The sequence below is a fragment of the Hemiscyllium ocellatum genome, chromosome 1, assembly GCF_020745735.1.
Source record: "Hemiscyllium ocellatum isolate sHemOce1 chromosome 1, sHemOce1.pat.X.cur, whole genome shotgun sequence".
NCBI lineage: Eukaryota > Metazoa > Chordata > Chondrichthyes > Orectolobiformes > Hemiscylliidae > Hemiscyllium > Hemiscyllium ocellatum.
Window position 1 is genome coordinate 52,881,287 of NC_083401.1, and position 13,741 is coordinate 52,895,027.

The window sequence follows — 13,741 nt, forward strand, 5'->3', positions numbered from 1 at the left end:
GAATTGGTCAGTGCATTGAGTGTAGGAGTTGACAAATCATATTGTGGCTGTACAGGACATTGATTAGGTCATGTTTGGAAAACTGCATTCAATTCTGATCTCCTTGCTATAAGAAGGATGTTTTAAACTTGAAAGGGTTTAGAAAAGATTTACAAGGATGCTGCCAGGCTTGGTGGGTTTGAGCCATAGGGAGAGGCTAAACAGGCTGGGGCTATTTTCCCTGTAGCGTTGGAAGCTGAGGGGGTGACCTTCTAAGGTTTATAAAGTCACAAGGAGCATGGGTAGGGTAAATAGACAAGGTCTTGACCCAGGGTAGGGAAGTCCAAAACTACATGGCATAGATTTAAGATGAGAGGGAAAAAAATTTAATAGGGGCCTAAGGCACATTTTTTTATGCAGAGGGTGTGTATATAGAATGAGCTGCTAAAGGAAATGGTGGAGGCTAGAAATATTACAACATTTAAAAGGCATCTGGATGGGTATATGAATAGGAAGGGTTTGGAGGGATATGGGCCAAGTGGTAGCAAATGGGGCATTAATTTAGGATATCTGGTCAGTATGGATGAGTTGGACCAAAGGGTCTGTTTCCGTGCTGTGCATCTTTATGACCTAAATCCTTAGATTACTGCTCTAGGAAGTATTCCTTTTTTTAAATTTCCTCCTAGCAACACCCCCCCCCTCCCCAACATCCCTCTACCTATCCATGTTGATACACCAATGCGGATCTTTACCTCTCCCATCTCCCAAAAGCTGCCCTGCAGCTGCTGCATGATGTCTTTGACCCTGACACCAGAGAGGTAACATACTAAACTGAACAGAGAAACAGAGATCTGAAACAAAAGAAAACAGAAATCGATGGAAGACTGAGCAGATCTGGCAGTATGCTATCAGACTTGCAATTTCTGGGTTATTTTGTTTCAGATAACATGTTATCCTAGAATCATATTTACAGATTTAACAGTAGACAAATTCAAAGTTCTGAGATCAATTTTTCAGCCATCAAATTCTCGATTTCTAGTGTTGCTTTTACTGTTAACACCGATCATCGTTAATTCAACTTATTTTCAGCACATAAAGTGATTTGGGTTTATTACGAGTACACTGTTTTGGATTATGATTTATTTCAATCACTGATGTTTGACAAAAATAAAATCCAATCATAAAACGTAACTAAGATTTTGGAGGCAGAGCTTCCTATAGTTTTTTTTGTACTCCCGGTGTCTTTCAGATTTTCTTCTTGGAGCATTGTGCCCTATGGGTGGTTGACTCTAACGTCGATCAGAGAGTAAACTGGGTCTTTCCCTCAACCGTGTCACTTCCGCGTCGAGGCGTCAACGGCTTCTGGATAGGCATCAACCACAGAATGGAGAGTTTGCAACCTTTTTTAAAATAATCTGTTTGGTAAAAGTCTGCAGTTCGGGGTCGGGAGCTGAGGGATGGAGGAGAAAGGAGAAGCTGCCTGTGGGGAGATTGCGAGGTGCCCGGAGCACGGCAAGAAGTTGGTGTATTTCTGCAGAGTGGAGCAACAACAGGTCTGCAGCAAGTGTGCGATTATAGGCTCACACCGAGGGCACACGGTGGTGGCGGTGGAGGAGGCCTTCAGGGAGTTGAAGGTTGGTCACTGCACACACAAGGCGCCTCTCTTTACTGTCTTTTTGTTAAAAAAAATACACGTGGCATTCTGTCTGACACGTCTCAAGTCCTTGCTTACTGCTTTACACTCTTCAGAATCCTTCGCCCCCAGTCATCCAATTCAAGTAAGGTTGCATTCAGTCCGATTTCCCGAATATCCTGAAAAGGTTGTGGCGGACTTGCTTCCTAAACTGTTATAGTAATTGAGAAATGATGTTCGGCAGGGAAACGGACCCAGTGATGCTGAAGGAATATGTATTAAGCCAAATGTAGGCAACTTTAGGAAACCTGATCGGTATGGGCGAGTTGAGTCGTAGGGTTTGTTTCTGTGCTGTATGACTCTATGACTCTCTGTTAAGATAAATATTTACATATCATCCTTACTTAATTGCCTGTATGGTCATACCATCAATGCAAGTTCATTGTATCCCAGTATCAAAATGCCTAAGGCCCCAACAGATCAAGTTGAGACGACAGTCTTAAGGTCTTTCTAGAATGGCTGTATGACTCGATGTGTGATGGGACCGATGGAAGTCCCGACGCATTGAATCCGTGGGAATTGGCTGAGAAGTCTGAACTCCTGATAGGAAATACTTCTGGACCCTCCAAAAATAGTCTGTGACTCTGAGTTAAAGTTGGTGATTTCAGAGTGTTTCAGCTTGGATACTCAGGAAATGTTAGGCAAAAAAAACCCTAATTGAAATTCTGGATAACTTCCTGACAGCCCCTAACTCCTGCCTCTTGGCCTGACCTAATCCCGCCTCCCCCACCCCACTCTTATTCCCCTCCCCCGACAGACACAACCCGACACACACCATCCATCCACCCATCATCCCATCCAACTACCACCCTCTTAACTCACTTATCACCTGTCCTGCACACATCTACATGTTTACATTTTCTCTCATCCAAAGTTTTGAGACATTTAATCTTTTACTAGTGCTATACAAAAAAGTTAATAGCATTTGCATAGATACTCTCAGCTGCTCCCTCCAAGGTTCCCTGCACTAAGTGAGTTCTACAGGATACTCTATTGGACAGTTGGATAGAAACGAATCTGAGGAAGGTAAGTCAGCAATTGTTTTTCCAGTCTGCATTGAAAACAGGGGCTCTGATAGTAATTAGGAGATGTGGGCTTATGCAAGCAGGCTACATTTCAGTATCTTAGTTATCCTTCACCAGGATTGGAACCTAGCGTGTCCTCCTGTATGGTGCTAAATACAATATCAGATGAAATTAGATGATTCAGTGAAGACTGATGAAGAAATCCAGGCCTTCTCTTCAACGCTGGTCATCACATTGGGTGTGATCTGGTGACTCAGTCCAGCCCAGGAACACAACAGGATCTGGCTTTCAGGAATTGCCTGTGACCTGTTCTAGATGTTTGCAGGTGATGTTCTGCTTCCTTCAAACAGAATTTTCATGTTTTCTTTGTCAACAGGAATCACTGTCTGCAAAGTTGGTGGAGATGCAGGCAGAGAGCTCGGAGCAGATCTCGCGATTGGAAGAGATTGAACGGAACACAACAGCAGCCCAGGTAATAAAGAATTCTGAGTGCAGTTGTGGAGTATCTAAATTAATTTGACTTAAGTCAGCTGTCAAGTGAACAAGCAGGAGTCTGTTAATCAATGCCGGGCAGACAAGTAATGCACACAGAATGCCCTTTCATTGCTCCAAGAGACATTTCAACTAACAATAGATCTCAAGCACATTTATACCATTTTTTTGCAAATCACCTTATAGAACTCAATTGCAGTATGGATCATATGCCCTTGTTTATACTTTCAGTTCTGTATTTACACAGCTATGTAAAAATGAATTATACCTGATATGTTCCTCCATCATCCCTCTCCTTCACCAGATATCCCATCTCCTACGTGCTGTAACTTTCTTGATTTTCCATTTCATTCTTTCAGTATTCTTTCCTATCAAGAATGGCAATTTGTCAGAAAATAACAATGCTGTAGTCCATCCAACCTTACAAATGACGCCGTCAATGAGACTATCTCTTTCCTTATGTCATCACTGGTGTGACTGATGACCCATATCCTCACTAATCTGTTAGACCTGAATTATTTCTGCAAAATCAGCCTTATTAGGCGAAGTATGATATCTCATGTATTTAAGTAACTTCATGTATTGAACTCTTCAGTGCACATAGTTAAATTATCTCTCTCATGACCCCTGATGATATTGGTTCCACGTGTAAAAGCCACTCTCCACTATGTCACCCAAGCGGGTCGTTCTTCACATGGATCCATCTGATGAGCGGCAGCAGGATATTTGACTGTTAGGGGACGTAGCAGTTCAGCTTTACACATGTTATCCTGCAGAAATTTGAAGCCGGAATTTTCTCAGACTTTAGCTTAATTCCTTAAGAGGCACTTAAGGTATTTATCGTCATCTGCCTCTTGAATACTACAGCTGAGATCAGCTAACTAAAAATAGATTAGAGATAGGAATTGGATTATTTATGCCCTCATAAAACAAGGTAGAATATTCAGAATCTATAGCACTCCTGGAAGGGGCTTATCATATTATTATTTCAGGTGTGGAGGAGAATCAAGAGACTGTGACGTGTCTAGCATGGGTGACTGAGGAATTAGATTCCTTGGTTCATTTGAATACTTGCTCTTCACAAAAGCCTAAATTGTGAACCTTTCTATTCTTTGAACAGGAAGAAGCTGAGATACTCCAACGGCAAGTGCAAGAAGATTTTGCTGTTTTGCGGAGCTTCCTAGATTCGGAGGAAAGAGCATTGACAGAATTGATAGCTGCTGAGAAACAACAGACCCTGGAGGAGTTGATACGGTTGAAGACAGGATGCTTGCAGAGAGTTAAACATCTGAAATTGCTGATGGATCCCCTTGATGCAGCACTGCAGACCACTAACTTGAGTTGTGTCTTGAAGGTAATTTATTATGGATCCGAGGGCGGATGTCCTTTTATCTTCTGGTTTCCTTTTATCTATTTACTGAAAGAAATTAAACAAAATGCTTTTATGTATTTTCTGTACCTGATGCTTTGTGTCAAACATTGCTTCTACATTGAGCGATCTTTGTCAAAGGAGAGGTCCTAAAAGAGTGGAAGAGCTCTGCACCATCTCTGATATCAGAATATAGCTTGAACAAAATTGTGGCCCCCTGCACCATCATAGAAAGGATACCTCCTCCCCTTTTGCCTTCCCTGAATTTGTACCCAAAACCCAGGTATTGTGGGGATCATTTCCTCTCCAAAACATGCAGTATTTTGACTTAAATACTCAGCTTTTCTCCTTCATTATCACTGGATTAGTAACCTGAATTAGAATTTCCTGTCTACTGCCACTTTCCTATCTACACTCCACATTCCCACAAGAAATCTTGTAGTTAAGGATAAAGACAATATCTCCTCCTCTGAGGAACTAAATGTGAGAAATAAATGCAGCATTGCCAGAATTGTTCACAAGCATTTATTATGAAAAAGTAGATAAGAACAAACTTTGACTGTCCTACCTAATCACCCATCAGAGAGAAGAGATTTTCTTGTTCACTGGACTATATTTTAGCGGCAGTCATTTCCAACAGTTTTGATGTTCACCAGGCAGCGGCATGTTATGTTTCAGTCACTGACTCCTCTCAGGTGATCAGTAGTGAAAGGAATTTCTGTGGTGGCTCAGCCAGCAGATGGTGCAATCGCACAGAGCTTTTCACCATTTCACTCCCACTTTTCTCAATTTGTTTTTGTCTGTTTCAGGTGCTGAACATTTCCTCTGAAGGGTGAGATTAAAGTATAACTTCTGCATTTTGTTTCATTTCAGTTTCTCTTTCTAAATGATTTTCTGTCTGCTTTTTATCTAGCCTCATGACCACACCTTATGACCATTTGGTCTCTGCTTTCAATATGTTTGTGTGTGTGTATTTTAGTCTCTTGCTGTCTCTCAGCCTGTATTTTTCTCTTCCTCAACCTCTATTTTCCACAGTTTCTCAATTTGTTTCAGTGAAGCTATGCCCATGATATTTTTGTAGCATTATTCAACTAATAATCTCATTTCAGATTCCGTAATCCATATGAAATGGTGAATGACTCCATTGTACGTTTTGAGGCTGAGAAATTTTGTGGTCCACTGCAATACAAAGTTTGGAAGAAGATGTTTCAAATAATTAAGACAGGTAAGGTTTTTTTAATACCAGCTTCTTTTGGCGAGAATTTTAACTCACTTATCGTCATGTCATCTACAATGCATCTTTTGAGAACTGCAATGTCCATTCTGAAAACAGTCGGTATTCGGGTCATGCAGACTGCAGTGTAATGTACATTAGCTCTCAGGTTCCAGCACAAATGAGGATATATTGAAGTTATTGGAAATGGCCGAAGGATTATCTTTTAACTTGATATCCTCATCAAACTCCTACTAATCTAACCCTGCAAGGTGAGCTCCCTTCAGCAGGCAGTCCAATAACAAATATAGACTTCACTGTAAAACATATCATCCAAAGTTTAGTTTCTCAAATAGGATAATGTATGTCTAGTCTTTGACAAGAGCTCCATGTTTTACTGACTAATTTATGTTATGTTTGTTTTCTACTTAGTGCCTGAAGCTTGCACCTTTGACCATTCAACTGCTCACCCTCACCTTGAAATCTCAGCAAACCGGCGGTCAGTCATTCCTCTTCGTGAACCTTTGCCAGTTGTTTACATGGATGGTCGATTCAATGATGCCCTTTGTGTTCTTGGTGCTGAAGCATTTTCAACAGGGAAACATTACTGGGAAGTGGCTGTCCACAAGAAAGCCAAATGGGATCTGGGAGTTGCTTACAACAGTATTCCTCGCCATGGGAATATTGTCTACAGTCCGAGTAAAGGCATCTGGTGTCTGACATTGCGAGATGGCTGTCACTATGAGGCGTGTGAAGAGCCTGAAATCCAGTTGAATGTCCAGCGTAAACCATGCCGAATTGGTATCTATGTGGACTATGAGGGCGGGATAGTGTCGTTCTTTGATGCTGAGACGATGGAGATGCTTCATGTCTTTCGAGCCCATTTCACAGATCCACTTCTACCTCTGTACAGCCCATGCAAAGTGGAAGATGGAGCACTGAGTGATCAACGACTCAGTATCTTCAAATTGAACATGTGATATCGTTGAGGACAGTGTTCTCTGCTTTGTATTGTTGGAGTTGTTCAAGTAGGGGCTCTGACCATTTATTGTTCCTGGCCCTAGTCACAAACCAAATAACAATTTTGTTTTAAAGTTGTGTGTCTCTCTGTTGTTTTTTCTCCCTGTGTTGAAGCTGTTATGAATAATATTGTCAGGAATGTTTAACTAGCTATTGGAAAGCTAGGCTGGTTGGAGTTGTCAATCAGTAGATGCCAAATGCAATCCATGTGAGTTTGGACTGGCGGAGCATTCAACTATGGAAAAACTAATGCAGACAAGTTTAATGCTGGCTAGTGATCAGGAGCTACTTCTCACCATTCCTAACCTAGGAGGGATTGCAAATGATTATGATTTTTTCCTTACTCTTTCACACAGAAAGGCATTGCTATCAAAGGCAGCATTTGTTGCTCGTCTCTAATTGCCTTTGAAGTGTGGTTTTCTAGGTCTTTGCAGAAAGAAGTTAGGCGTCAATTACATTGGGGCCAACTCGACTGCTTCATGGCCACTAGTTAATGCAACACGCCATGAAACCTGGGACAATCTTGTTCCAGGATGCTTAAGACCACACTTGACAGGGAAATCATCAACAGAGAGGGTGGGGAGCCGGAGTGTAACTTCAGAAGACAGAAACAAAACCAGAAATTGCTGGAGAGACTCAGCAGGTCTGGTAGCTTCTGTAGAGAGAACACTGTCGAGATGCAGCTAAAATGCTGAGTTGCTCCAGCAAGATGTTATTGTTTTAGACTTCCAGCATCCACATTTAGAGAATCATACAACTCAGAAACAGACCCTTCAGTCCAATCAGTCCTTGCCAAGCATGTTAACAAATTACATGAGTCCCACCTGCCTGCGCATGGGTCATATCCCTCCAAACATTTTTTATTCATGTATTTATCCAAATGTCTTTTAAACATTGTAATTGTACCTGCATCCACAAACAAGTAAATCTGTGTTAAAAAGTCCCTCATGTCGTTTTTAAAATTTTCTCCTCACCTTAAAATTATGCCCTCTAGTCTTGAAATCCCCAACCCTGCCACTCACTTTAGATTACTTACAGTGTGGAAACAGGCCCTTCAGCCTAACAAGTCCACACCAACCATCCGAAGAACAACCCACCCAGACCCATTCCCCTAATACTACGGGCAATTTAGCATGGCCAATTCACCTAAACTGCACGCATTTGGATTGTGGAAGGAAACCTACACAGACACGGGGAGAATGTGCAAACTCCACACAGACAGTTGCCTGAGGCAGGAATTGAACCTGGGTCCCTGGCGCTGGGAGGCAGCAGAACTAACCGCTTTATCTGTCGCCCTAATGATTTCATAAACCTCTAAGATTTGCTGGCATTTCCAGAGTTTCTTTACCCTTTTTTGAATTGCCCTAACCACATTAAACTCAATTTACCATGCTCAGATCTAATGACCCAATTTATCAAAAATCAGCTGACATCTCCCAATTTTATCTCCATTACAAAGTCCTGAAGCATACCTTTTTCATGTTTGATGATACCTTTATATCATTTAAGCTGTGCTGCAGATCTTTAAGGTATTAGAAATTTTATTTTAAATAGCTTTAAATACAATGTCATCAAAAACAGCATTTCATTTATGAATTTTCAACTAACTTCCCAATCACTATTCTGAATATTTACTAATTCCAGGAAACCTTAAAATTTCTCAAATAGCTTTTGGGAGGACAATGGATTCAATCTCAGTCAAAATCAGAAGAGTGAAAGCTCATCTTGTATAAATTCAGTGCAAGCCAATTTGGTCACTTATTGGAATCATACAATAAATCTTGCTTTCGCTAAAAACATACAAAATAAATCCAGGGTCCATTGAAAGTTGATTTTTCTTCAGTCCTAGCAAAGTCATTTCTAATGGAAAAAGAATAACTGGGAGAGAGCCATCAATTCCAAATCTTATTTTACTCAGACTACAGGTGCCTGGGAGTCTGAAGCACAACTGAAGTAGTCACTAACTTTGGAGTGATTCCTGAAGAAGGGCTTATGCCCGAAATGTCGATTCTCCTGCTCCTTTGATGCTGCCTGACCTGCTGCACTTTTCCAGCAACACATTTTTCAGCTCTGATCTCCAGCATCTGCAGTCCTCACTTTCTCCTACTAACTTTGAAGTTCATTGTTAAGGTGCTTCAGTTTTGTAAGTGGCCCATATGGGCTACATGGGCACTAATTGATGGAGGAAGTTCACAGATCTTCAGGTGTCCATAAACTTTGTCAGTTCCAGATCATTTAAAAATATTTTTTTCTAATTTTGACTACTTGTAATGTGACACTCCTTATAAAATACTGGGATCTTCAATGACATTTCAGAAAGTGAGTCAACATCTTGCCCTTATTGTCCCCAATTAAAATGTGTTCAATTTTTGACAAACACCAGAAATCAAATGATTTCCCTTGAACTGTGAAAAATGCTGATGCTCGCAGCATTACCCGGTTATCCTTTATGAACTGAAGGATCAGGAGCAGTCCTGTTATAGATCAGATCAAACCCCCTCAAAATATTTTCAGAAGGTAACCCCCTACCTTTTATCTTAGCCTGCTGGACACACTTTCCTCATTCCTGATGAAGGGCTTATGCCCGAAACGTCGAATTTCCTGTTCCTTGGATGCTGCCTGACCTGCTGCGCTTTAACCAGCAACACATTTTCAGCTCTGATCTCCAGCATCTGCAGTCCTCACTTTTTACTCGTAGATCTTAACTTTTTCCTATTTTAAAGATAAATGTAAGGTGTTGCATTATAAGTGGTCAAATTGGTTAAATTACTCAATGTTAAGTAAAACTCAATTTATTCAAACACTATAGTTAAAATAAAAGAAAGACTAAAGGAAAGAATTGGTTTAGCTGTAACTCTACTCAAAAACTTAAGAGAATAATAGATTAGTTAACTACTAACAGTAACGTTTCCAGTAACATCCATTAAAGAGGTTCTTGGCAAAAGGCAAATTCAGAAAATAGATTGTCTCATCTGCGACTCAGCAGCAGGAGAAGAACTCCCAGCCTTTAGCTGGAAATGAGGGAAGGAAAAAATAGCTTCCACTTCTTCAGGACCTCAGTAGCAACTGCTACGGAATACCCAAGGAATTAAAGATTCTGGGTTTTAAGGAGTGTGACCCCACCCATTCAGGCTGCTGCTTTTAGAGTCATAGAGACATAGAGATGTACAGCACAGAAACAGATCCTTAAGTCCAACCCGTCCATACTGACCAGATATCCCAACCCAATCTAGTTCCACCTGCCAGCACCTGACCCATATCCCTCCAAACCCTTCCTATTCATATAGCCATCCAAATGCCTTTTAAATGTTACAAATTGTGCTAGCCTCCACCACTTCTGTGGGAGCTCGTTCTATAAACGTACCACCTTTTGCATGAAAATGTTGCCCCCATGTCTCTTTTATATCTTTTCCCTCTCACCCTGAACCTGTACCTTCTAGTTCTGGACTCCCCCACCCCAGGGAAGAGACTTCGTCCATTTATCCTATTCATGCCCCTCGTGATTTTATAAACCTCTATAAGGTCACCCCTCAGCCTCTGACGCTCCAGGGAAAACAGCCCCAACATATTCAACCTCTCCCTGTAGCTCAAATCCTCCAACCCTCCTTGTAAAACATTTCTGAACCCTTTCAAGTTTCACAACATTTTTCCGATAGGAAGGAGACCAGAACTGCATAAAATACTCCAAAAGTGGCCTAACCAATGACCTCCCAACTCCTGTACTCAATACTCTGACCAATAAAGGAAAGCATACCAAACACCTTCTTCACTATCCTATCTACCTGTGACTCCAATTTCAAGGAGCTATGAACCTGCACTCCAAGGTCTCTTTGTTCAGCAACACTCCCTAGGACCTTACTATTAAGTGTGTAAGTCCTGCTAAGATTTGCTTTCCCAAAATGCAGCAACTCATATTTATCTCCATCTGCCACTCCTCAGCCCATTGGCCCATCTGATCAAAATCCTCTTGTAATCTGAGGTAACCTTCTTCACTGTCCACTACACCTCCAATTTTGGTGTCATCTACAAATTTACTAACTGTACCTTTCATGCTCATGTCCAAATCATTTATATAAATGGTGAAAAGTAGTGGTCCCAGCACCAATTCTTGTGGCACTCCAATGGTCGCAGGCCTCCAGTCTGAAAAGCAACTTTCCACCACCACCCTCTGTCTTCTACCTTTGAGCCAGTTCTGTATCCAAATGGCTAGTTCTCCTTATATTCCATGGGATCTTGATAACCAGTCTCCCGTAGAGAACCTTGTCAAAAGCTTTTCTGAAGTTCATATTGATCATGTACACTGCTCTGCATCATCAATCCTCTTTGTTATTTCTTCAAAAAACTCGATCAACTTCATGAGACATGATTTCCCATGCACAACGCCATGTTAACTATCCCTAATCAGACCTTGCCTTTCCAGGTACATAAGACCATAAAACATAGGAGTGGAAACAAGGCCATTCAGTCCATTGGATCCACTCCGCCATTTAATCATGGCTGATGGGTGTTTCAATTCCACTTACCCGCACTCTCCCTGTAGCTCTTAATTCCTTGTGAGATCATGAATTTATCAATCTCTGCTGAAGATGCCCAACCTCTCCTGTGTTCCGTGGCAATGAATTCCACAGGCCCACCACTCATTGGCTGAAGAAATGTCTCCTCATTTCCATTCTATATTGACCCCTTCTAATTTTAAAGCTATGCCCACAAGTCCTAGTCTCTCTGCCTAAAGGAATCAACTTCCCAGAATACACCTTTCTAAGCCATGCATTATCTTGTAAGTTTCTATTAGATCTCCCTTCAACCTTCTAAACTCTAATGAAAACAATCCCAGGATCCACAGCTGATCATCATGTGTTAGGCCTACCATTCCAGGGATCATCCTTATGAATCTCCACTGGATACGCTCCTGTGCCAGTATGTCCTTCCTGAGGTGTTGGGCCCAAAATTGGACACAGTATTCTAGGTGGAGCCTAACTAGAGCTTTATAAAGTCCCAGACGCACATCACTGCTTTTATATTCCAACCCTCTTGAGATAAGTGACAACATTATATTTGCTTTCTTAATCATGGACTCAAATTGCAAATCAACCTTTAGAGAATCCTAGACTAGCACTCACACATCCTTTGTACTTTGGCTTTATGAATTTTCCCACCATTTTAAAAATAGACCATGCCTGCATTATTTTTTCCGAAGTGCAAGACCTCACACTTGCTCACATTGAATTTCATCAGCCATTTCCTGGACCACTCACCTAAACTGTCTAAATCCTTCTGCGGCCTCCAACCTCCTCAGTACTACCTGCCTGTCCACCTAACTCTGTATCATTGGCGAACTTCACCAGATTGTCCCCTGTCCCTTCATCCAGATCATTAATATGTAAAGTGAACAGCTGTGGCTCCAACACTGAACCCTGCGGGACACTGCTTGTCACTGGCTGCCATTCTGAAAAAGAACCTTTTATCCCAACTCTCTGCCTTCTGTCAGACAGTCAATCCCCAATCCATGCCAGTAGCTCACCTTGAACACCATGGGCCTGCACATTACTTAACAGACTCCCGTAAGGCACCTTATCCAAGGCCTTTTGGAAATCTAGATAGACAACATCCATTGGGTTTCCCTGGTCTAACCTACTTGTTACCTCTTCAAAGAATTCTAACATGTTTGTCTGGCACGACCTCCCCTTACATGCTGGCTTGTAATAATCCGACCCTGCACTTCCAAGAATTAGCAATTTCATCCTTGATGATGGATTCAAGAATTTTACCTACAACAGAGGTTAGGCTAATCAGCCTATAATTTTCCCTCTTTTGTCTTGATCCTTTCTTGAAAAAGGGGCTACAACAGCGATTTTTCAATCATCTTTCCCTGACTCCAGTGATTTTTGAAAGATCACAGTCAGCGCCTCCTCTATTTCCTCAGCCACCTCCGTCACAATTCTAGGATGTAGCCCATCAGAGCCAGGAGATATATCGAGTTTTAGACTTTTTAGCTTTTCTCGCACTTTCACTTTCACTCAACTCTGTCCCTTGACTCTTCTTAATTGTTGGGATATTACTCATGTCTTCCACTGTGAAGACTGACACAAAGTACTTATTAAGTTCTTCAGCTATTTCCTTATCTCCCAGCACTATCCTTCCAGCATCAATTTGGAATGGCCCAATTTCTATTTTTGCCTCTCGTTTGTTTGTTATGTATTGAAAGAAACTTTTACTATAATTTCTAATATTATTGGCTAGCTTACCTTCATATTTGATCCTCTCCTTCCTTATTTCTTTCTTTGTTATCCCCTCTGTTTGTTTTTGTAGTCTTCCCAGTCTTCTGATTTCCCAGTGCTCTTGGCCAATTTATAGGCTCTCTCTTTTCTTTGATACATTTCTTGACTTCCTTTGTCAGCCATAGATGTCAAATTCCACCACCACCCCCCATCCCCCTCCCCCCACAGATAATCCTTCTTTTCTTTGGGATGAACCTCTGTACTGTCCTCAATTGCACCCAGAAACTCCTGCCATTGTTGATCTACTGCTAAGCTCTGCTTCCAATCGATCTTGGTCAGTTCCTCTCTCATGCCGCTATAATTAGCGTTATTTAACTGTAACATCATTACATCCAATTTTGCCTTCTCTCTTTCAAACTGCAGATTGAACTCTACCACATTATGATCGCTGCCTCCTAAGTGATCCCTTACCTGAAGATCTTTTATAAAGTCTGGCTCATTACATAGAACTAAGTCCAGGATAGCCTGCTCCCTTGTGGGTTCCATCACAAGCTGTTCCAAAGAGTCATCCTGTAAAATTTCCATGAATTCCCTTTCTTTGAATCTACCGGCAACATTATTCACCCAGTCCACCTGCATATTGAAGTCCCTCATGATCACCATGACCTTGTCTCTCTGACATGCCTTATCTATTTCCTGGTGCATCTACTGGTATTTCTTGACCACTGCTGG

At 41.5% G+C, this 13,741-nt stretch overlaps 1 protein-coding gene across 1 annotated transcript; it reads left to right on the forward strand.

The window, feature by feature from the left end:
• Window positions 1–1,297: 1,297 nt before the first annotated feature.
• On the forward strand, window positions 1,298–6,938 carry LOC132818352 (E3 ubiquitin-protein ligase TRIM62-like). Its single transcript, XM_060829298.1, has 6 exons — window positions 1,298–1,613; window positions 3,074–3,169; window positions 4,310–4,543; window positions 5,368–5,390; window positions 5,668–5,783; window positions 6,204–6,938. The coding sequence occupies exons 1-6, from the start codon at window positions 1,437–1,439 to the stop codon at window positions 6,749–6,751; spliced, it is 1,194 nt and encodes a 397-aa protein (XP_060685281.1). The 5' UTR covers window positions 1,298–1,436; the 3' UTR covers window positions 6,752–6,938.
• Window positions 6,939–13,741: the final 6,803 nt, after the last annotated feature.